Genomic DNA, 26,036 nt, shown 5'->3' on the forward strand with positions numbered 1-26,036 from the left:
TCAGCCTGTGGGTGTCATGGAGGAGTTCACAAGGACATACTGCTGAAATCATAAGGGATGATAAGTATACTACATACTATTACATACATAGGCAATAGTATGGAGGAATAAATGAATTATTGAGCAAATAGTAATTTGCACTGGGCAGTGTCATATACATGGGTGAAAGTGGTTGGAGATGCATGTGAAGGGGTAGATGGAGCCCGAATCCTAAAGGGGTATGTATAAAGTTACATAGTGTAATTAAAATATCAATACATTTTGATCATGTTTACATTTCTGTTACTATGCAACCTTATTGAACTTTTAATTTTGCTAGTCTGCTGGTTGTTAGGAGGATATGATGCATTTGAGAACCATGTGTCTATTTGGTTTCTATAAGAATCCACTGTTAATATTTTATTAATGAAGTGGTATATACCAGAATTCTCAGACTTTTCTTTAAATTATCTTTCATTTCAACAAGATCTTTTTAATGATGAATGTAACTCATGAATATAGTCAGTAATGTAATATTTTTGTATGGTGACAGATGGTTACTACATTTATCATAGTGAGCATTTAGTAATATATATAATTGTTGAATCACTGTGTTGAACACCTGAAACCAACTTAATATTGTATGTCAACTATATTTCAATAACAAAGAAAGTAACTCATGAATAGATAACCACTGTAAAAATCCAAATAATATGTCCTTAATTTTTTTTTTAAAAACACTTTTTTGCTTGTTGTTTTCAAATTAGAAAAGTAATGTATGTTGTTGTAACAACTGGAACAATATAAAGATGAAATACCAGAAAAAATTATCCCAAAGCTTATTAAAATAATAATAGACCCTAACCAAGTAAGGTATATTGCAGAAAGTTTCTTTAAGCTTTAAAATCATTACCTGTAGCAATAGAACTATGTTTAAGTTGATAATGATTTATATTAGTTTTTAAAAATATTTTAAAGATTGTTTACTCCAAGTTTTATGGTTTATTTGCTGTTATCATACTACTTTTTCTTTTTTTGGTTGTGTTAAAATACACACATACATCACCTTTACTATCTTAATTATTTTTTAATATATGGTTGAGTGCTACTAAATACATTCATATTGTTGTGCAACCATCACCACCATCCATGCCCATAACTTTTTTCATTTTGTAAATCTGACACTTTATACCTGTTATGCAAAACTGTCCACTCTCCCTTCTCTCCAACTCCTGGAAACCACTGTTACATATTTCTGTCTTTATGATTTTGACTACTCTAAGTATCTCACATAAGTTGAATCATGTAATATTTGTCTTTTTGTCACTGACTTATTTTACTTAGCATAATGTCCTCAAGGTTCATCAATGTTGTATCATATTGCAGAATTTCTTTCCCTTAAAAAGCTGAAAAATACTCCATTTTTGTTTATCCAACTTGATGGACACTTGGGTTGCTTCCATGTTGTAGCCATTTTGAATTATGCTGCTATGAAATATGGGTGTACAAATATATTTTTGAAACCCTGCTTTTAATTTTTTGCATCTATACCCAGAAGGTCGATTTTTAGATCATATGGTAATTCTATTTTTAGTTTTTTGAGAAGCATCCATACTGTTTTCCACAATGGCTATACCATTTTATATTCCCACCAATAGTGCATAAGGGTTCCAGTTTCTCTACTTCCTTGCCAATACTTTATTAGTTATGTTTTTTTTTTTCTTTTTTTGATAATAGCTATTCTGATGGGTGTGAAGTTGTCAGGCTAATTCTCATTGTATCTTAAAATACTCCTGAAATAAAAGTTTTTCCCTTGAAATTTAGTTATTTATGTGTGTATGTTTATCCCTATAATAAGCTATACTTTCAAGAGCAAGGACTATCTTATTTATCTGTATCTTTCTTTAGCTGTAATATGCATATAGGGGACACTCAAATAATTTTTTCTAAATTAAACTTTTGATTCTGAGATAATTATAGATTCACATGCAATTATAAGAAATAATACAAACAAATCCTGTGTATCCTTTGCCTGATGTCCCCCAATGATAACATCATGCAAAACTATAGTATAATATCACAGCTAGTATGTAGACATTGATTTGGGCAAGGTATGGAGCATTTCCATCATGTTGCCTTTTTGTACCCCATCTACTTCTCTCTTATCCTCAACCCTTCTTTAGCCCCTGCAACCACTAATCTGTTCTCCATTTCTATAATTCTGTCACTTCAAGAATCATTCAGTATGTAACCTTTTGGAATTGGGTTTTTTTTTTTTCACTCAGCATGATTACCTAGTGGTACATCCAGGTTGTTTTGTGTGTTAGTAGTTCATTCCTTTTTGTTGCAGTATAATATTCCATGCTATTGGTGTAACACAGTTTAACCATTCATGCATTGAAGAACATCTGGGTTATTTCCAGTTTTTGCATCTTACAAATAAAGCTATTGCAAACATTTGTGTATAGGTTTTTGTGTAAACATAAATATTCATTTTTGTGTAAATGCCTAGGAATACAACTTTTGGATAATACAGCAGACGCATGATTAGTTTTTTAAGGAACTGCCAAACTGTTTTCCCAAGGGTTTGTATCATTTTGCATTCCCAGCAACAATGTATGAGTGTCCCAATTTTTCTGAATCCTTGTCAGCATTTGGTGGTGTCACTATCTTTAGTTTTAGCCATTGTGATATGTATATAGTGCTATATCACAATCTACTTGCATTTCTAATGACTAATAAAGTTGAAAATATTTTTGGTGTGCTTTTTGCTTTACATAGATGTCACTGTATCTTTATGTCTTTTGTCCATGTTCTCATTGGATTGTTTGCATTTTTAATGTTGAGTATTAAGAGTTCCTTATATATACCAGATACTAGTCATTTATCTGATATGTGGTTTGCAAATATTTTCTCCCACTATGTGGCTTGTATTTTCATCCTCTGATCAGGGTCATTCTCAGAGCAAAAGTTTTAAATTTTGATGAAATGCAATTTATCAATTTTCCTTTTATGAACTGTGCTTTTGGTTTTAAGTCTAAATTTTTATAACCCTAAATCCCAAAGATTTTCCCCAGGTTTTTTTCTAAAAATGTGTAGTTTAATGTTTCATATTTAATTCCATGATCCATAATGAATTAATTTATGCATAAGGTGTCAGGTTTACACTGAGATTTATTTTTTTGCCTATAGGTATCCAATTGCTTCAGTACCATTTGTTGAAAAAGCTGTCTTCTCCATTAAATTGATTTTGTACCTCTGTATAAAATCAGTTGGACATATTTAAGTGGGTCTATTTCTTGGTTTCTATTCTTTTACATTGATCTGTGTGTCTGTCTCTCCACCAAGACCACACAGTAATTACCAAATTACTGTAGCTAAATAATAAGCTTTTAAATCAGATAGACTGATTCCATTCATTTTATTCTGCTTTTTTCAAAATTGTTTTATCTATTCTAGTCTCTCTATCTTTCCATAGAAATTTTAGAATAATCTATTTCTGTAAAATATCTTGCTGGGATGTTTATAGGAGTTGTATTAACCCATGTATCAAATTGGGAAGAACTGACATATTTACCAGGTTGAGGCTTCCAGTCCATGAACATAGTATGTCTTATTTAGATCTTTGTTTTCTTTTGTTGAATTTGTGTAGTTTTCAGCATGTAAGTTCTGTACTTGTTTTGTTAGATTTATACCTACAAAAATAACAAGATATTTCTCTTTTTTGAGCTACTACAAATGGTATTTGAGGTATAATTTTGCTATCAATGTGTTCAGTGCCTGTGCTTAGAAGTACAATTGATTTTTGAGTGCTTATAACCTTTGACTTTGCTAAACTTATTTATTAGTTCTAGGAGTTTTTCTGCAGATTTCTTAGAATTTTCTATGCGGACAACCATGTTTTCTGTAAACAGGTACAGTTTATTTCTTCCTTTTCAACCTTTATGCCTTTTCTGGAGTTTTTATGCTGGTTAGTACTTTAATGCTGCATTGGAAAAGAGTGGTACAAGTAGTCATCCTTGCCTTCTTCCAGTCTTAGGGAAGAGCATTCAGTCTTTCACTATTAGGTAAACTGTAGGATTTTGTAGATGCTTTTTATCAAGTTGGAGAAGTTCCCCTGTATTTCTGGAAGTTTTTTTAAATAAAAAATGGTGTTGAATTTTTATATCAAGTGCTCTTTCTGCATCTAATTAATTAATATCCTAATTAATAGGCTCATGTGACTTTTTCTTCTTTAGCCTGTTGATATGATAAGTTACACTGGTTGATATTTTAATGTTAAACCAGCTTTGCATCCCTTGAATCACTGTGGGTACTGACGAGGAATGACAACATAGGTTGACACAAAAACTTGTACATGAATGTTCTTAGCAGCATTATTTATAATAGCCAGAAAGTGTAAATAGCTAAAATGTTCCTACATCTATACAAGGGAATATTACTTGGCAATAAAAGTAACAAAGTACTGAACTACTGTAACATTGATGACACTTGAAAACACTATGCTAAATAAGGAAATCAGTCACAAAAGACCACACACATTGTACTATTCCATTTACATGAAATGTCCAGAATAAGGCACATTGTAGCAACAAAAAGTAGGTTAGGGATTGCCTAGGGCTGGGGCTGGTGTAGAGGGTGTGGTGCAAAGTGACTGCTAATACTACTAGGTTTCATTTTGGGATAATGAAAAAGTTATAACACTAGATTGTGAAATTGTATGATCACACAATTCTGTTAACATACTAAAAATAATTGAATTGTACCATTTCAATGGCTGAGTTGTATGGTATGTGAATTATATTCCACTAAAGCTGTTACCAAAAAAAGTGATGGTTCATTTTGTATTACTGCCAGCAGAGTATATGAAACTGCCATTACCCATTTAATCAACACACACTAAGAAATTTGCCAATTTGATAAACTAGAACAGTGGTTCACTGAAAGAGTTTTTTGTTCCCAGTGGACATCAATATCTGGAGACATTTTTGATGGTCACAACTGAGGTAGTAGAGGCCATGGATGCTGCTAAACATCTTATAATACCCCTATAAGACAGTTCCCTACCCCAAATAATTATACAACCCAAAAGGTTAGTTTAGTAGTGTCAATATTAAGAAACCCTGGACTAGAAATTGCATCACTTTAACTAATATTTCTTTGATTATTTGTAAGGGTACATTTTTTCCATATGTTTACTAATTAGTTATATTTTGTAAATGTTCTGTTCATGTCATTAGTTCATATTTCTCACTAGTTTGTTTGAGTTCCTTATGCTAGTAAGATACTAACTATTTTATTAAATTTGTTTTCTTCTAGTTTTTTCCTCCTAAATTTTGGTTAAGTTTATTTATGGTTAAGTTTATATCATTTATACTCTTGTATTGTTTATCAATATGTTAATTTTTCATATAGACTTTTAAAAATTGTATGTAGTCTAGAAATTTCTTCCCCTAGCTACCCAGCCACCAATAATTTCAGTGTTATTAAATTCTTTCTTAGAGTTTTATCCTTTCATGTTTAACTTTTTAAATGCATATCTTATTTATTATATAAATGTTTTATATATATATGTATATATATGTGTATATATATGTGTGTATGTATATATATATATATACATATATATATATATAATATAAATATTCTTTTTCTGGTTTTGATTTTCTTCCTTTTGAAGAAACATTTAGCTTAGAGAGTATATTCCAGGCTCAAGATAACCTTCAAAAAAGCTTTGCACAGGTTTATGCAAGACAGAGAATGAGCAATTACTCCTTATCTCCCTTAACAATGGAGTACAGTGACATTCCCAAAGGTGGCTAGGTGTTTGCAACTCACCTAACTCAGGACAAAGCGGTAGTAACATATATCACCATTTAAGTCTTGCAGAAAAATATAAAGAAATAACAAAGCTGGAAATGGAAATTGTTTGCAGTTTGGTTAATAAGTCTTCATTTAAGTCAATGAATTTTTTAATATGATCAGAGAGTTGGGGAAGTAATAATGTGTATGTGTGTGTGTGTCTTTGGTAAGAAGGGAAGCACAATTTCTAGTCAAGAAATTAATTTTATGAGCCTCTGATAATCAGTTAAGTGAATGAATTGGAGTTAAGTATAGATATCTTCCTATTGTTGTACAGATGGAGAATGAATTAGATTCTGCTCGTTCTGAAATAGAACTACTAAAGAGTCAGATGACAAATGAGAGAATCTCCATGCAGAATCTAGAAGCTTTGCTGGTGGCCAAAAGAGACAAAGAATATCAGTCTCAGATAGCACTTCAAGAAAAAGAATCTGAAATTCAGCTTCTTAAAGAACACCTTTGTTTGGCAGAAAATAAAATGTGAGTTGGTTGGCAATATAATAACAGAAAGTTGTATTTCTTAAATTTTGGGTATTTTATAGGTTAGTAGAATTTTGAAGCTGGAATTCAGAAAATATAGTGCCCATAATTTGCCATTAATTAAACTGAGGACCAGAAATACTGTGATTTGCTTAAGATTTAGTATTTATTATATGTTTTTAAGTTTAACCATCTCTGTTGTTTTTAGTGGAACTTTGGGTATAAGAGAATATTTAATCTAGGAAATATTATAACCAAATTAGAAAAAAAATGAAGCACTTCTGAAACTAGAGTTTTTCTATTTATGGACCTGCCTGGTATTGCTACCTAGTCTTTCCAATTGTCACATAGTATTTCCTTACATACCTGTAAGTGTATATTGGGTACGAGGAAGATCTGCATTCACAGAATACTAAAGACTTCCCTTATAGCACTGAATTTGGCTTTTTAAAAAAATCCTTAGCACCTTATTACAAGACCACTAGTTGGAAGATTGGGTAGAAATGCCTGCCTGCATAGTGAATGTTTTATTATGAAACTTGTTCATCTCTCACAAAAATCACTGCTCACCCTTAGCCTCTGTTTGTATCTATCACACTTTTTCATCCAGCCTCAACTTTGCCCTCTCAGCTGAGCATGGCTCCTGGGAAAGAATAGGAATCTGCCATGCATAAGAACCGCTGTCTAAGCAAGGGCTGCCAAGCCAGGGCCAGTGTCCTTTAGAAACTGCTTTCAGGTTAAGGCAGCTGTGACTGAGTCATGCTTTTCAGTCACTGCAGCTAGGCTTTTGTGATACCTTCAACCGGTTCTGCAGGGTAACTTTCTCAAGCTGGTAGGTGGAAATCTGCCTTAATGAAGTAGGCCAAAACTCCCACCTTAAGGGTGCAGCCTGTTTTAGACTGATTGGTAAATACTGTCATTTAGAACTGGTAAGCATGATAAACTTTTGTGTTCTTAGTTTCTGAAGTTTAAATTTCAGCCATCTATAATGCAATCCTGAAAGCAAGCAAAGAGGATAAAATGTTCTGTGCAAGTATTATTCATCTCTGTCATTATCTTCTTCAAGATAGTATGCCTTATCACAGACATATTATTTAAGGCATTATTTAGCCCTAAAGAAGATCCTGTTAAATTGAAGAGATTTATGTTTTCTAAACAGTGTGTATATATCAAATTTCACTGTGTATATGTAAAGTAGTGGGTGCTAATGAATTCCAGTGTTGATTATTTGGTCGTACTACTATTTTGCATATAATAAATATCTCAGGATACTTTTATAAAAATTATTCACAGTAAATAGATAAAATAGATAATAGATAATAGATAACATTATCCCATCTAAACAGGGAAACAGAGAAGGCTTAACTAATTGAATGGGACTGAGACAGCTTAGGCTTTTCAAGTACGCTACTTCGCACATTAACTACATCAAAAACTGACATAATTTAGATGTACTAACACATCCAGAAATATCACAATTTGGCTTGGATGCAGGTGAGAAACCAGTAGGGCTTAATGGACTCCAGGGGTCCATATTTTAATTTTAATAAACTGTCACTCCTATTCTTCTACGCAGGGCCATCCAGAGTAGAGATGTGGCCCAGTTCAGAAATGTTGTTACACAATTGGAAGCTGATTTAGACATTACCAAAAGACAACTAGGGACAGAGCGCTTTGAAAGGTAAGTTTGTCTCTATGCAGTGTTCACCATGGAACATTACATCTTAGATAACAACAGATTTTAGTTATTTTCATGATAGTTAGATATTAAAGTTGAACTGAATTATGGTTTTATGACAGTACTAATAATGTCATTGGATATAAAGTTTAAAAGCCTTACTGTTTTGCTTTAGGGAGAGGGCTGTGCAAGAACTTCGCCGCCAAAATTACTCAAGTAATGCTTATCACTTGAGTTCTACAATAAAGCCAAAGACAAAATGTCATTCACCAGAACATGCTCACCATCGATCTCCTGACCGAGGCCTAGATCGATCATTAGAAGAGTAAGTAGTTTAAGGATCCATTCTTTGGGGACCATATAGCAATCAATATATACAGTAAATATTTGAGAGAGTTAGGAAACTCAATGACAATCTCACTAATAGTGCTATTTAAACATGATTATGATTGGATATGTTGACCTAAAAATATTTTGATAATTAATCTGTAAAAATGCTAAAGTGAAAAATTTCTATTTAATGTATACATAAATTACATTTTAAAAATATTTTTATTTTTGTTTCTACAACAAATTTTTTCATATACTTTCATTAACAAAATATTGGTTAATATAACACCTTAAAATACATATGGTCTAGGAAAATAATAGGCTAATTTTTCAGAGGAAAATATTTTAGATATATTCCTATATGTCACTAATTTTGTGAGAATATTTTTATTTGGAAATTAAAACTTATACAAGAAATTACAAAAACATAAAATAATACAAAGATTATCTGTATACCTTTTACCTGTACTTACTATTGTTAAAGCCTTATCCTGTTTTGTTTCTTGTGTGTTTATAAGACAAAGCATGTGCTGTCTCACACATGCGCCCTCTCTCCACACATACACAATTATTTGGCTTTTTTTTAAATTGAAGTATTTTATATTGGTTTCAACTATACAACACAGTGGTACAACAGTTATTCATATTATTAAATCCTTACCCCCTCTAGTGCAGTTACTATCTGTCAATGTAGAAAGGTGTTACAGAATCATTGGCTATGTTCTCCAAGCTGTACTACCATCCTCATGACCAACTTGTATTATAATTGAAAATTATTGTGCCCCTTTATCCCCCCACCCTCCCTACCCACCCATCCCAGCCTCTTCCCCATGGTAACATTAGTCACTTCTCAGTGTCTGTGAGTCTACTGCTATTTTGTTCATTTTATTTTGCTTTGTTTCTATATCCCACAAATAAGTGAAATCATGATGGCATTTGTCTTTCTCTGCCTGGCTTATTTCACTGAGCATAATACCCTCTTGATCCATCCATGTTGCAAATGGCAAGGTTCCTTTTTTATGGCTGAATAATATTCCATTGTGTATATGTACCATTCATTTATGGACATTTAGGTTGCTTCCACAACTTGGCTATTGTAAATAATGTGGCAATAAACATAGGAATACATATATCTTTTCAAATCAGGGATTTTGCTTTCTTTCAGTAAATTCCTAAAAGTCGAATTACTGGGTCTAATGGTATTTCTATTTTTAGTTTTCTGAGGAACCTCAATACTGTTTTCCACAGTGGTTGCACCAATTGACATTCCCACCAACAGTGTAGAATGGTTTCCCTTTCTCCACACCCTCACCAACACTTCTTATTTCTTGTCTTTTGGATAGTGGCTATTCTGACTGGTGTGAGATAATACCTCATTGTGGTTTTGATTTGCATTTCCTTGATGATTAGCAATTCTACATACATGTGTTTTAAAAAATAACCAATATCTCCAGTTCCAATCCATCCTCACAGGTTTAGTTCTTTTTCCATTCTTCATGTGGTATGTCTGTCCTTTTACACTGAGAACCTTGGCTAAACAGCAAAAGGTTGACTCAACAACATTAGCATGGACACTCATTTGTTCAATTCCAGAATGCAACTAAAATAGTTGCAAAATTTCATTTCTTCCTCTGTGTCACTACAATAAACAAACCTACTATAAAAAAAAGTTCAGGATCTATTTGCAATTCTTCCTTCCTATTCCCATACACTACCTTGCCCAAGTCTTGAGGGCATATAGTCAAATACTGTGTTCCTAAATTAGTTTGGATCAATTCATTTTTTCCCTGTCAGTGTGGTTATGATATACATTTGAAATAGCTTAGATTCATTTGTTTCTATTTGCTTTCATTTTTCATTTTTTCCCTTCCTACTTTTTCCCTTGCTTTAGCTTTATTTTTGAATATGTAGATTAATATGCTTTCAAAAGTTAAAGCTCTACAAAAAGTAATAGTCAGAGAAGTGTCATTCTCTCCTATACATCTTCTACATTATATCCCAGACCTTTCCACCCCCTTCCTTTATGGTTTTATGGTAATGATATTCAGATTTTTATTTTTCCTTTCTTAAGCAAAAAGTAGCTTACAGTATGTGCATCTTTGTGCTTTGCTTTTCTCACTTCCTTCTGGAAGTCACTCCATACTGATTCACTGTGATCCTCATTCCCTTTTATAGCTGCATAGTACTCCATTGTATGGGCGAACTTGAATTATTCAACCTGCCTTCTGTATGTGGACATTTATGTAGTTTCCAACAATTTGCAGTTATAGATATAGCTGTAGTTAATAATCTTATCCAAATGTATTTTTGTATTGTCAGAGGTGTATCTTAAGAATAAATTGCTAGAAGTGGGATTTCTTTGTCAAGGAATAAATGTATATGTAGTTTTGTTAGTGTCAAATTCTTCTCCATTGAGGTTATACCATTTTGCATGCTGACTAGCTATGTATAAGAGTGCCTATTTCCCCACAGCCTCACCAGCATTAGTGAACTGTCAAACTCTTGAATTTTTGCCAATATAGTGAGTGAGAAATGGTGTTTCAGTGTAGTTTTAACTGCATTTCTTTTTATCAGTGATCTGAATATCTTCTCATATATTTAAGGGCTATTTTGTATTTTTCTGAATTATCCATTCGTTTTGCCCATTTTTCTAATGAATATTTTGTCTTTTGGTTAACTTTTTTAATGAATTTGGGAAATTAGCCCTCTCTCAGTAATTTATGTTGCAAATATTTTCTCCCACCTTGTCATATTTCTTTTGATTTTACTCACAGTATTTTTTCTGTATAAAAGTTTTTATTTTTATGCTGTCAAATTTAAAAATTTTTTTCTGTAATGTATCCAGATTTCTACTTAGAGTTAGAAAAATCATTCCCTGTATCCAAATAGTAGTAATTCATCAATTTTAGTACTTTTAGTACTTATTAGTACTGATATAGTTTTACTTTTTACATTTAAATTTCTCACCCATTTGGTGTCTATTTCTTAAATGGTATGAAGAATGGATCTAATTTTATTTTTTTCAAGTGAGTATCCAGTTGTCTAAAGATCATTTATTTAAAAAAATAAATAAATGAGTCAAGTCTCAGTGAACCAGGTCTCTTTCTGGACTTTCTCTTTAAAATATTTTTAAATTAATTATCCACACTTTTTAAATTATAGAGGCTTTATAATGTTTTTAATTTTGTAGAGTCAGTCCCATGGTTTGCTGATTTGCTGGTAAACTATTTCTCCAAAGAAGGGGAGGGAGAAGCCCTGATTTATAGCACTTGCCAATTTCTATGGTATAAATATTCCTGCTGTGCGAATTTTGTGCCTAGTTTCAAACTATCAAGCTTTTTACCACCAGCTCACAAAATTCCTGAATATTTACAGTCAGCTGCAGCATACCAATAGTGTAGTGCCACCAAAAGCTCTTCTTTATAAGTGTTTCACATATATTTTCTTGTGAGTTTAATTCTCCATATGAAATTTAGGGTTGACTTGTCTAGCTCCATTAAAAAAAAGCCCATTGAAATTTTTATTAGGATCACATTAAATTTATAAATTAACTTGGGGAGAACTGATTCTTGATAATGTAGAGATGTCCTAAGAAAGAAGAAGAGATGTCTTTCCATTTGTTCAGATTCACTTTCTGTCTTTCAGAAATAACTTGTAGCTTTCTTTATATAGGTTTATATAGGAGCATCCCTTGTTAAGTTTACTCCTATTTTATCTTTTTTTGTTGCTGTTATAAATGGGCTTTTCCCCCATTCATTGTATCTTCAAAAAATGCTACTTTTGTATGTTGATTTTATGTGATGTTACCTCACTAAATTATTTTATTGTTTCATTAAGCTTTGTCATTTATTAGAGGTTTCTAAGTATACTATAATGTCATCTGCAAAAAGAGGCCATTTTATTTCTTTTCCTCTTTTTATCTCTTGAATTGTATTCTATAGTTAATTGTATTAGCTTGTATATTCAGAATAATTGATACACGGGGAATTCAAGATGGTGGCGTGAGAGGTGAGGCAGAGGACTCCTCCCAAAACCACAAATAGTATGAAAATATAGTTAATTGATACAACTAACCCTAAAACAGCAACAGGAAAGAAGGCTGAACCAGACAGCATACAGACCTCACAAACAGAGCAGACCTCATGAAACAGGGTAATGTACCAAAGCCTTGATCCAGTGGGACCCAAGCCCTTCCCCCACCCCAGATCATTGGTGGGAGGAAGAGAAATGGAGCAGGGAGAGGGTAGAAGCCTGGGACTGCTGAACACCCAGCCCTGGAGATCTGCTTTGCGAGCAGAAACCTACATTGTGTGGTGCTCTGGAGGTTGGGGAGCTCGGACAAGCAGAGTGCCTGAGAGACTGACATTCCAACTGTTTGTGGAGAACGGGATCCACATCTGGCCACTCTGTGAGAGAGGAAAGGCAGGAGGTCTGAGAGGCTTCCTAGCAGTGATAGGGCTGCTGGAGGGGCAGGGGAAGCTTGCTGCATGGGAAAGGGGAGAGCTGGACAAGGTTGTCTGGGTGCACTCTTCCCAGCTGGTTGGGAACTTTGAGGAGCTCTAGGTGCTCCATCCCTGTGGCTGACTGCTCAGCTCCAAGGTCCCCCACTGTGACATGCAGCCTGCTGCGCCTCCCTCCCAGCCTGCTGGCACCAGCTCGCAAACCAGAAGTCACTGCGCCAGCATCAGGCCAGCCAGAGGGAGGTCCCCCCCACAACAGCTAGAGACGCTGAGCACAGAGGCTTCCACCTGTGTGCTCGGCCCACTGGCTCTGACACTGGAGACAGGCAACACAGATGGGAATCAGGAAACAGATCTCTCCTCCCCCCAGGCACCAGCTCCGCTCCTCTACAGCCCCCAACCTCACTCTAGGGGCTGAGCAGCTCCAGAGACTGGAGCTTCTGGGCACTAGGGGGCACCTCACAGAAATATGACATGTCAAAAGAACATGGTTCAGACCAAAATCTCACAAACCCCAGAAAAAGGGCCAAATGAAACTGAACTCACCAATATGCCTAAAAGAGAGTTCAAAATAAAAATCATAAACATGCTATGGAGGTACACAAAAATATTCAAGAACTCAGGAATTAATTTAAGTTGGAGATTCAATCATTAGGAAATTCCATATCTGAAATGAAACATACAATGGAGGGATTTAAAAGCAGATTAGATGTAGTAGAAGAGATGGTAAATGGAATAGAAATTAGAGAAGAAGAATACAAAGAAGCTGAGACACAGAGAGAAAAAAGAATCTCTAAGAATGAAAGAATATTGAGAGAACTCTGTGACCAATCCAAATGGAACAATATTCTCATTATAGGTGTACCTGAAGAAGAAGAGAGAGAAAGGGGGATAGAAAGTGTCACTGAGGAGGTAATTGCTGAGAACTTCCCCAGTCTGGGGAAGGAGATAGTCTCAAGCCATGGAGGTACACAGATCTCTCAACACAAGGGACCCAAGGAAGACAACATCAAGACATATAATAATTAAAATGGCAAAGATCAAGGATAAAGACAGACTTTTAAAAGTAGCTAGAGAGAGAAAAAAGATGACATACAAAGGAAAATCCATCAGATGATCATCAGATTTCTCAACAGAAACCTTACAGGCTATAAGGGAGTGGCAAGATATATTTAATGCAATGAAGCAGAAGGGCCTTGAACCAAGAATACTTGACCCGGCAAGGTTATCATTTAAATTTGAAGGAGGAATTAAACAATTTTCAGATAAGCAAACGTTGAGAGAATTTATCTAACACAAACCACCTCTAAAGTGCATTTTGGAGGGACTGCTATAGATGGAAGTATTCCTAAGGCTAAATAGATGTCACCCAAGGAATAGACAAAGACTACAGAATATGATTCATAACATACAAAGAATGGAGGAGAAAAAAAAAGAAAAAGGAGGAAAAAAGAAGAACCTTTAGGTTCTTACCATATGAAGTGAGTTACATTAGACCATTAGATAGTAAGTGAATTACCCTAGAACCTTTGGTAACTACAAATCTAAAGCCTGCTATTGATAATCACCTTAAATGTAAATGGTCTGAATGCACCAATCAAAAGACATAAAGTCACTGAATGGATAAAAAAAAAAAAGACCCATCTATATGCTGCCTACAAGAGACTCACTTCAAACCCAAAGACATACACAGACTGAAAGTAAAGGGATGGAAAAAGATATTTCATGCAACTAACAGAAAAAAGCAGGAGTTGTAGTACTTGCATCACACAAAATAGACTTCAAAACAAAGAAAGTCACAAGAGACAAAGAAGGACCTTACATAATGATAAAGGGGTCAGTCCAACAGGAGGATATAACTATTATAATTATCTATGCACCCAATACAGGATCACCTACATATGTGAAACAAATACTAACAAAATTAAAGGGGAAAGTAGAATGCAATGCATTCATTTTAAGAGACTTAAACACACCATTCACTTCAAAGGACAAATCAGCCAGATAGAAAATAAGTAAAGAGACAGAAGCATTGAACAACGTATTAGAACAGGTGGACCTAATGGACACTCCATCCAAAAGCAACATGATACACATTCTTCTCAAATGCACATGGAACATTTTCAAGAATAGATCATATACTAGGCCACAAAAAGAGCCTCAGTAAATTAAAAAGATAGAAATTCTACCAACCAGCTTCTCAGACCACAAAGGTATGAAATGAGAAATAAATAAGGCAAAGAAAACAAAAAAGCCCACAAACACATGGAGGCTTAATAACATGCTCCTAAATAATCAATGGATCAATGACCAAACAAACAGATCAAGCAATATATGGAGACAAATGACAACAATAATTCAACAACACAAAATCTGTGGGATGCAGTGAAGGCCTTGCGAAGAGGGAAGTATATTGCAATACAGGCCTACCTCAGGAAAGAAGAACAGTCCCAAATGAACAGTCTAAACTCACAATTAATGAAACTAGAAAAGGAAGAACAAATAAGGCCCAAAGTCAGTAGAAGGAGGGATATAATAAAGATTAAAGCAGAAATAAATAAAACTGAGAAGAATAAAACAATAGAAAGAATCAATGAAAGCAGGAGCTGGTTCTTCAAGAAAATAAACAAATAGATAAATCTCTAGCCAGAGTTATCAAGAAAAAAAGAGAGTCCACACACATAAACAAAATCAGAAATGAGAAAGGAAAAATCACTATGGACGCCATAGAAATTATGTGAGAATTATGAGAGAATACTGTGAAAAATTATATGGTAACAAACTGGATAACCTAGAAGAAACAGACAACTTTCCAGAAAAATACAACCTTCCAAGGCTGACCCAGACAGAAACAGAAAACCTGAATAGACAAATTACCAGCAAAGAAATTGATAACAAAAATACTACCTAAGAACAAAACACCTGGACCAGATGGTTTCACTGCTGAATTTTATCAAACATTTAATGAAGACCTAATACCCATCCTCCTTAAAGTTTTCCAAAAAGTATAAGAGGAGGGAATATTCCCAAACTCTTTCTATGAGGCTAACATAACTTTAATACCAAAACCAGGCAAAGACACCACAAAAAAAGAAAATTACAGACCAATATCCCTGATGAACATAGATGCAAAAACACTCAACAAAGTATTAGCAAATCAAATTAAAAATACATCAAAAAGATCATCCATCATGATCAAGTGGGATTCATCCCAGGGATGCAAGGATAGTACAACATTTGAAACATCAACAAAAACAAGGACAAAACCCTCATGGTCATCTCCTTAGATGCTGAAAAAGCATTCAACAAAATTCAATATCCTTTCATTATAAAAACTCTCAATAAAATGGGTATAGAGGGGAAGTGCCTCAGCATAATAAAGGCCATATATGACAAACCCACAGCCAACATTATATTTAACAGCAAGAAGCTGAAAGCTTTTCCTTTAAGATCAGGAACAAGACAAGATGCCTACTCTCCCCACTTTTATTCAACATAGTTCTGGAGGTCCTAGCCACGGCAATCAGACAACACAAAGAATAAAAGGCAAGGAAGAAGTTAAACTGTCCCTGTTTGCAGATGACATGATATTGTACATAAAAAACACTAAAGAATCCACTCCAAAACTACTAGATCTAATACCTGAATTCAGCAAAGTTGCGGGATACAAAATTAATACACAGAAATCTGTTACATTCCTATATGCCAATGATGAAATAGCACAAAGAGAAATCAGGAAAACAATTCCATTCACAATTACACCAAAGGAATAAAATACCTCGAAATAAACCTAAACAAGGAGGTGAAAGACTTATACTCTGAAAACTACAAGACACTCATGAGAGAAATTAAAGAAGAAACCAATAAATGGAAACACATCCCATGCTCATGGATAGGAAGAATTAATATTGTTTAAATGGCCATCCTTCCTAAAGCAATCTACAAATTCAATGCAATCCCTATCAAAATACCAACAGCATTCTTCAATGAACTAGAGAAAATAGTGCTGAAATTCATATGGAACCACAAAAGAATAGCCAAAGCAATCTTGAGAAGGAAGAATAAAGTGGGGGGAATTGTGCTCCCTGACTTCAAGCACTGCTACAAAGCCACAGTAATCAAGACAATTTGGTACTGGCACAAGAACAGACCCATAGACCAATGGAACAGACTAGAGAGCCCAGATATAGACCCAAGCATACATGGTCAATTAATATACGATAAAGGAGCCTGGTTATACAATGGGGAAATGACAGCCTCTTCAACAGCTGGTGTTGGCAAAACTGGACAGCTACATGTAAGAGAATGAAACTGGATTATTGTCTAAGCCCATACACAAAAGTAAACTCAAAATGGATCAAAGACCTGAATGTAAGTCATGAAACCATAAAACTCTTAGGAAAAAACATAGCAAGACTCTCTTGGACATAAACATGAGCAACTTCTTCATGAACATATCTCCCCAGGCAAGGGAAACAAAAGCAAAACTGAACAAGTGGGACTATATCAAACCTAAAAAGCTTCTGTACAGCAAAGGACACCATCAATTGAACAAAAAGACATCCTACAGTATGGGAGAATATATTCATAAATGACATATCTGATAAGGGGTTGACATCCAAATTATATAAAGAGCTCACACACCTCAACAAACAAAACACAAATAATCCAATTGAAAAATGGGCAGAGGATCTGAACAGACACTTCTCCAAAGAAGAAATTCAGATGGCCCACAGGCACATGAAAAGATACTCCACATCCCTAATAATCAGAGAAATGCAAATTAAAACCATGAGATATCATCTCACACCAGTAAGGATGGCCATCATCCAAGAGACAAACAACAACAAATGTTGGCGAGGATATGTAGAAAGGGGGACCCTCCTACACTGCTGGTGGGAATGTAAATTAGTTCAACCATTGTGGAAAGCAGTATGGAGGTTCCTCAAAAAACTAAAAATAGAAATACCATTTGACCCAGGAATTCCACTCTTAGGAATTTACCTTAAGAATGCATCAGCCCAGTTTGAAAAAGACTTATGCACCCCTGTGTTTATCGCAGCACTATTCACAATAGCCAAGAAATGGAAGCAACCTAAGTATCCATCAGTAGATGAATGGATAAAGAAGATGTGGTACATATACACCATGGAATATTATTCAGCCATAAGAAGAAAACAGATCCTACCATTTGCAACAACATGGATGGAGCTAGAGGGTATTATGCTCAGTGAAATAAGCCAGGCAGAGAAAGACAAATATCAAATGATTTCACTCATGTGAAGTATAAGAACAAAGAAAAACTGAAGCAACCAAACACCAGCAGACTCACAGAACCCAAGAATGGACTAACAGTTACCAAAGGGAAAGGGACTGGGGAGGATGGGTGGGAAGGGAGGGATAAGGGGTAAAAAGGGGCATTATGATTAGCATGTATAATGTGGGAAGGCAGTATAACACCGAGAAGACAAGTAGTGATTCTACAGCATCTTACTATGCTGATGGACAGTGACTGACGGTAATGGGGTATGTGGTGGGTACTTGATAATAGGGGGAGTCTAGTAACCATCATGTTGTTCATGTAATTGTACATTAATGATAGCAAACTAAAAAAATTGAATAGTAATAAATAGTAGTGGAGAAAGTGGGCATCCTTGTTTTGATGCTGACTTTTAGTGAGATTGCCTTTCCCACTAAAGTTAAATGCTGGCTTTAGGACTGAGGTGTATATGTTTTATATTAAGGAAATATTTACGCATTCCTATTTTGTCAAGATTTTTTATTAGGAATGGATGTTTAGTTTTGTCAAGGATTTTTCAGCGTGTTATGAGGTTAAAATATTAATAGATTTCAAATATTGAACTATATTTGAATTTCTGGTATAAACCCTTCTTGGTCATAGTGTATTATTTTCTGAATGTTCACTAATATTTTATTTATTTTATATTTGTGGGTCAATATTTATGTGATATTGGTCTGTAATTTATTTCTTTGTGGCATCTTTATCAAGGTTTATATATCAGTATTATATTTGCTTCAGAAAATGAATTTGACAAGTTTTCATTGACTATGCTTTGAAACAATTCATGTAGTTTGGGATTATCTGACCTCTAAAGATTTGACTAAATTCACTTATGAAACCATACAGGCTCTTTATTGTGTGGGGTATACTTCCTTGATAATTTTTTCAATTTTTTTTCTTTGGAACTTGGTCTTTTAAAGCTTTCTATTTCTATTTGTCTGAAAATTATCCATTTCCTCTAGGTTTTCAGATTTCTTTGCACAAGGGTAAACAGTGCAGAATCTTACAAATTTTTAGATTTCCTCTGTATCAGTAGTTATATCCAGTTATCATTTCTTATTTGCATAATGTGCTTCCCCCCTTTTGTTTCTTGATCACCTTAACCAGTAGTTTATTCTGTTCATTGCTTCAAAAAAACCAGCAGTTTGACTTACTGATTCGATCTGTTTATCTTACTAATTTTTAAAAATGTGTATCATTTTCTTCCTTGTGCTATCTTTCTATTTACTCTTGGGTTTTTCCCCTAGCTTTTTGAGTTAGGAATTTATTTATTGCCATTTAAAAATTTGTATTGATGTACATTTTTAGGGCTATGCATTCTACTATGATCATTCCTTTAAATTTATTCCATAGATTATGATATGTATATTTTCATTATCATTGTTTTGCAGAAATTCTGTAATTTCTATTTTTATTTTTACTTTTACCCAAGAATAATTTGATAGGAAATCTTTTAATTTGCAGTGAGAAGGGCTTTTTTTGTGTTTTTGGTTTCATTTTTAATTTCTAGTGTTGCTACATTGTTATCGTAGACTGTTGTTTGTAACATTTCTATTCTATGGAAGCTACTAATGTTTTCTTTGTACTTTACTACAGTTTTTGTGAACAGTTCATGTATACTTGAGATGATATGGGTATAGTATATATATATATATTTAAAAGATTTACTATTTTGATTTCATTTAGTTCTTTTACATTTGTCCATTTGATCTGCTTTGCTAAGAATGGTGTTTAAAAATCTCCAATTATTAGTATGCTTTTATTTCTTCTTGTAGCTCCTATAAATTTTTTTATATAAGTAGTTTGCTGTTTTATTTGTTTCATAGATATTCTGAAGTCATATCTTCATTGTGAAATGTGGCTTTATGAAGTGTCCTTTTCTGATGCATTTAATTTTTTGGAGAGGAAAGGGGCTTAGTATCTACTTTGTCTGGTATTAGAGTTAGAACTCCTGTTTCCTTACTGTCTCTGTTTGCCTGGTAAATCTTTGTCCATCTCTTTATTTTTTTCTCCTTCAAACACAGTAAGGATTTGAGTCTTGCTTTCTGGATCATTTTTAAATACTATTTAAAAAATAGGTGAGTCAAGCTCCTTCACATTATTGATATGACTGTTAAATTTGGTCTCAATTCTGTCATATTATGTTATAATTATGTTTATTATATGACATTTGTGTATTTCCTTCTCTGTGGTAATTCTTTGCTTCTGAGCATTTCTTTTGATTATAGTGGTTACCTTTCTATCAATACCTTCAGTAGTGCTTTAATACTTTTCAAAAATATTAAAAATACTTTTACTATCTGCTTTTTAAAAATGGTATCCTTTGTCTGACACCTATTATTATCTAGGCAACAGTCAATGTACTTAATTTCCGCCCCCCATCCACTGATGTGTTCCCTATCGCTGTAGTTTTGCCTTTTCAAGGTTGTCATATAAATGGAATCATGTAGTAGGCAGCCTCTGGTGGCTGACTTTCACTCAGCATCATGTATCTGAGATTTGTGTAGGTTGCTATATGTATCAGATGTTGTTGCCAGTTCCTCTTAACTGCTGAGTAGTATTCCCTTGTATGGTTGTATCACAGTCTTGTTTTGTTTTACTTTTTATTTTGAAATAATTATGGCCTCACAGGTAGTTACAAAAATAGTAGACAGCCCCACATATCCTTCCCCCAGCTTCCCTAATGGCAATATCTAACAAACTGAGAAATTGACATGTACAATACAATTAGGTAGTCCATAGGCTATGTTCAGTTTTCACTAGTTTTCACACACATTTGTGTGTATGTGCACAGGTTTTTTTACACACCACACATACACCATCACCACAGCCAAGATAACTGAATTGTTCCTTCAGCCCCAAGGAACTGCTCCCTCATGATCCATACCCCTTAGAGTCACTTCTCCCTGTCCTCTGGCAAACACTAACTTCTCCAGCTCCATAATTCTGACATTTTGAGAATGTTGTATAATGGAATCACACACACTATGTAACTTTTTTGAGAGTGGCTTTTTTGTTTAGCACAATGCCCATGAGATCCACCCAAATTGCTGTATGGATCAATAGCTCATTCCTTTATATTGTTGAATATTATTCCATGATGTGGATGTCTCAGTTTGTGAAAACTGAATGAAAAAATACATTGTATCTGTTTCCCTTCACAGAAACTGGGGGAAAAAATCTTAAGTATTGTCAAAATCATGTTAAAATACATTTTTAATATACAGTGAAATTGTTGAGTTAAAAATACTAATCAGCATAATTTTTTCTCTCTCATAGGAATCTTTGTTATAGAGATTTCTGAGATCTGAGAAGATTCTTCACATCCTTGGGAAAGGTCAAAGTTACAAACTGATTTTTTTTGCTGTATGATTGCATTTATCTTTTGAATGCTTGACAATGTTAAATGTTTTTATTAACTTTGTGCCTCTGAATCTCTGTTTTCATGTGCCGTATCACAGTGATGTGCCTTCTAAAAACAGAAATGCATATATATGGCTCTTTCTGTCCGCACAGTAATAGTGAGTGTAAAACTGCTTACTTCACTATTGAACACTGTTATGTTAACTATCCGGAGTAAATAAAAAAGCTTATAAAAAGAGGGAGAAGTGTTCTTACAAAACTGATTTCCTTTCCTTTCTTGGTATCTCAAATAATTGGTTGAATTTTTTCTTTGTAATTTATGCTTTCATGGCTGGAGAAGTTGTGTCAAAACAGGCACAGTTCACCCCTACTGGTCTGGGACCCAGTGTTCCATTTTGGAACCAACCTGATGTAAATTCCAAGCTATAATCTGATTTTAAAACAGCAGACGGAGTGTGTCAGGGTTTTAAAATCCATAGTATTGTACCACTAATTAACATACATTTTCTACAATCGTGTTTACCCCTACTATTTTTAGAAAGGTAGGTGATGCTATCTGTCAAGAATGTAAGATTTTTAAAAATCAGTATTTTTAATAAGTTTTCTTTAAAACATTTAAGTACTACAATCAACATAATTGCCATTTTATTTATTTGCCTGTGACAGCTGTCTGTAAAGTAGAATAACACAATCAATGATGTTTCCTTACTTCCCCTAAGATCTCCTAAATCTCACCTTTTCTGTCCTTAGGCTTTGATTTAATGTTCATATTACAGCCTGAACACTACTGTATTTTACTGATACAAGCTTTTTGTATTCTAGCCATTTTAATTTAAAAAGTCCTATCATTAATAGTATTCATATGAAGTAGACAGTTTCTTATTTTATAGAGTTACTATTCAGTATGACTACAGGGATGTGGGGAGGCACACTGATTAGGTCCTCTTTAATCATTAGGCTCGTGATACCCCTGTACCATCACAGCAGCCCCTCCTCTGTTCTTATTGCACTATTGCATGTGATACATCCATATTATGGAATAGTATTTAGATCAGTCATTACTGATTTACTTTAAATTCTTGGTATGTATTCACTTTATTTGATTTTTAAAGACCTTGAAGTTTACTCATCTAGTTTAAGACAGTCATTATAGATTGATTTAAAAATTGAATAATTTAAGATAAGATGTCCTTTCACAGAGGCACTGAACAACACATTAGAACAGATGGACCTAATAGACATCTACAGAACTCTACATCCAAAAGCAACAGGATACACATTCTTCTCAAGTGCACATGGAACATTCTCCAGAATAGACCACATACTAGGACACAAAAAGAGCCTCAGTAAATTCCAAAAGATTGAAACCCTACCAACCAACTTTTCAGACCACAAAGGCATTAAACTAGAAATAAACTGTTCAAAGAAAGCAAAAAGGCTCACAAACACATGGAGGCTAAACAACACGCTCCTAAATAATCAATTGATCAATGACCAAATCAAAATGGAGATCCAGTAATATATGGAAACAAACGACAACAACAACACTAAGCCCCAACTTCTGTGGGACACAGCAAAAGCAGTCTTAAGAGGAAAGTATATAGCAATCCAAGCATATTTAAAAAAGGAAGAGCAATCCCAAATGAACGGTCTAATGTCACAACTATCGAAATTGGAAAAAGAAGAACAAATGAGGCCTAAGGTCAGCAGAAGGAGGGACATAATAAAGATCAGAGAAGAAATAAATAAAATTGAGAAGAATAAAACAATAGCAAAAATCAATGAAACCAAGAGCTGGTTCTTCGAGAAAATAAACAAAATAGATAAGCCTCTAGCCAGACTTATTAAGAGGAAAAGAGAGTCAACACAAATCAACAGAATCAGAAACAAGAAAGGAAAAATCACAACGGACCCCGCAGAAATACAAAGAATTATTAGAGACTACTATGAAAACCTATATGCTAACAAGCTGGGAAACCTAGGAGAAATGGACAACTTCCTAGAAAAATACAACCTTCCAAGACTGACCCAAAAAGAAACAGAAAATCTAAACAGACCAATTACCAGCAACGAAATTGAAGTGGTAATCAAAAAACTACCAAAGAACAAAACCCCCGGGCCAGATGGATTTACCTCGGAATTTTATCAGACATACAGGGAAGACATAATACCCATTCTCCTTAAAGTTTTCCAAGAAATAGAAGAGGAGGGGATACTCCCAAACTCATTCTATGAAGCTAACATCACCCTAATACCAAAACCAGGCAAAGACACCACCAAAAAAGAAAACTACAGACCAATATCCCTGATGAACGTAGACGCAAAAATACTCAACAAAATATTAGCAAACCGAATTCAAACATACATCAAAACCATCGGACACCATGACCAAGTGGGATTCATCCCAGGGATGCAAGGATGGCACAACATTCGAAAGTCCATCAATATCATCCACTACATCAACAAAAAGAAAGACAAAAACCACATGATCATCTCCATAGATGCTGAAAAAGCATTTGACAAAGTCCAACATCCATTCATGATAAAAACTCTCAGCAAAATGGGAATAGAGGGCAAGTACCTCAACATAATAAAGGCCATCTATGAAAAACCCACAGCCAACATTATATTGAATAGCGAGAAGCTGAAAGCATTTCCGCTGAGATCGGGAACTAGACAGGGATGCCCACTCTCCCCACTGTTATTTAACATAGTGCTGGAGGTCCTAGCCACGGCAATCAGACAAAACAAAAAAATACAAGGAATCCAGATTGGCAAAGAAGAAGTCAAACTGTCACTATTTGCAAATGACATGATACTGTACATAAAAAACCCTAAAGACTCCACCCCAGAACTACTAGAACTGATATCGGAATACAGCAAAGTTGCAGGATACAAAATCAACACACAGAAATCTGTGGCTTTCCTATATACCAACAATGAACCAACAGAAAGAGAAATCAGGAAAACAACTCCATTCACAAATGCATCAAAAAAAATAAAATACCTAGGAATAAACCTAACCAAAGAAGTGAAAGACTTATATTCTGAAAACTACAAGTCACTCTTAAAAGAAATTAAAGGGGACACTAACAGATGGAAACGCATCCCATGCTCATGGCTAGGAAGAATTAATATCGTCAAAATGGCCATCCTGCCCAAAGCAATATACAGATTTGATGCAATCCCTATGAAACTACCAGCAACATTCTTCAATGAACTGGAACAAATAATTCAAAAATTCATATGGAACCACCAAAGACCCCAAATAGCCAAAGCAATCCTGAGAAAGAAGAATAAAGTAGGGGGGATCTCACTCCCCAACTTCAAGCTCTATTATAAAGCCATAGTAATCAAGACAATTTGGTACTGGCACAAGAATAGAGCCACAGACCAATGGAACAGACTAGACAATCCAGACATTAACCCAGACATATATGGTCAATTAATATTTGATAAAGGAGCCATGGACATACAATGGCGAAATGACAGTCTCTTCAACAGATGGTGCTGGCAAAACTGGACAGCTACATGTAGGAGAATGAAACTGGACCATTGTCTAACCCCATATACAAAAGTAAACTCAAAATGGATCAAAGACCTGAATGTAAGTCACGAAACCATTAAACTCTTGGAAGAAAACATAGGCACAAACCTCTTAGACATAAACATGAGTGACCTCTTCTTGAACATATCTCCCCGGGCAAGGAAAACAACAGCAAAAATGAACAAGTGGGACTATATTAAGCTGAAAAGCTTCTGTACAGCAAAAGACACCATCAATAGAACAAAAAGGAACCCTACAGTATGGGAGAATATCTTTGAAAATGACACATCCGATAAAGGCTTGACGTCCAGAATATATAAAGAGCTCACACGCCTCAACAAACAAAAACCAAATAACCCAATTAAAAAATGGGCAAAGGAACTGAACAGACGGTTCTCCAAAAAAGAAATACAGATGGCCAACAGACACATGAAAAGATGTTCCACATCGCTAATTATCAGAGAAATGCAAATTAAAACTACAACGAGGTATCACCTCACACCAGTAAGGATGGCTGCCATCCAAAAGACAAACAACAACAAATGTTGGCGAGGCTGTGGAGAAAGGGGAACCCTCCTACACTGCTGGTGGGAATGTAAACTTGTCCAACCATTGTGGAAAGCAGTATGGAGGTACATCAAAATGCTCAAAACAGACATACCATTTGACCCAGGAATTGCACTCCTAGGAATTTACCCTAAGAATGCAGCAATCAAGTATGAGAAAGACCAATGTACCCCTATGTTTATCACAGCACTATTTACAATAGCCAAGAATTGGAAGCAACCTAAATGTCCATCGATAGATGAATGGATAAAGAAGATGTGGTACATATACACAATGGAATACTACTCAGCCATAAGAAAAGGGCAAATCCAACCATTTGCAGCAACATGGATGGAGCTGGAGGGTATTATGCTCAGTGAAACAAGCCAAGCAGAGAAAGAGAAATACCAAATGATTTCACTCATCTGTGGAATATAAGAACAAAGGAAAAACTGAAGGAACAAAACAGCAACAGAATCACAGAACTCA

At 34.6% G+C, this 26,036-nt stretch overlaps 1 protein-coding gene across 7 annotated transcripts in view; it reads left to right on the top strand.

The window, feature by feature from the left end:
• TSGA10 (testis specific 10) overlaps window positions 1-21,999 on the top strand; it is a 119,660-nt gene extending 97,661 nt beyond the window's left edge. For 6 of the 7 annotated variants that reach the window (XM_036880010.2, XM_057496951.1, XM_036880008.2 and 3 more), the window contains 4 exons: window positions 6,119-6,321; window positions 7,898-8,002; window positions 8,175-8,324; window positions 21,371-21,999. In XM_036880010.2, the coding sequence (XP_036735905.2) occupies window positions 6,119-6,321; window positions 7,898-8,002; window positions 8,175-8,324; window positions 21,371-21,395 (483 nt within the window). In that variant the 3' untranslated portion in view covers window positions 21,396-21,999. Of the gene's footprint in view, window positions 1-6,118; window positions 6,322-7,897; window positions 8,003-8,174; window positions 8,329-21,370 lie in introns of those variants that run through there. The other variant, XM_057496952.1, reaches the window with a different exon arrangement.
• Window positions 22,000-26,036: the final 4,037 nt, after the last annotated feature.

This window comes from Manis pentadactyla, chromosome 2 (assembly GCF_030020395.1).
Source record: "Manis pentadactyla isolate mManPen7 chromosome 2, mManPen7.hap1, whole genome shotgun sequence".
NCBI lineage: Eukaryota > Metazoa > Chordata > Mammalia > Pholidota > Manidae > Manis > Manis pentadactyla.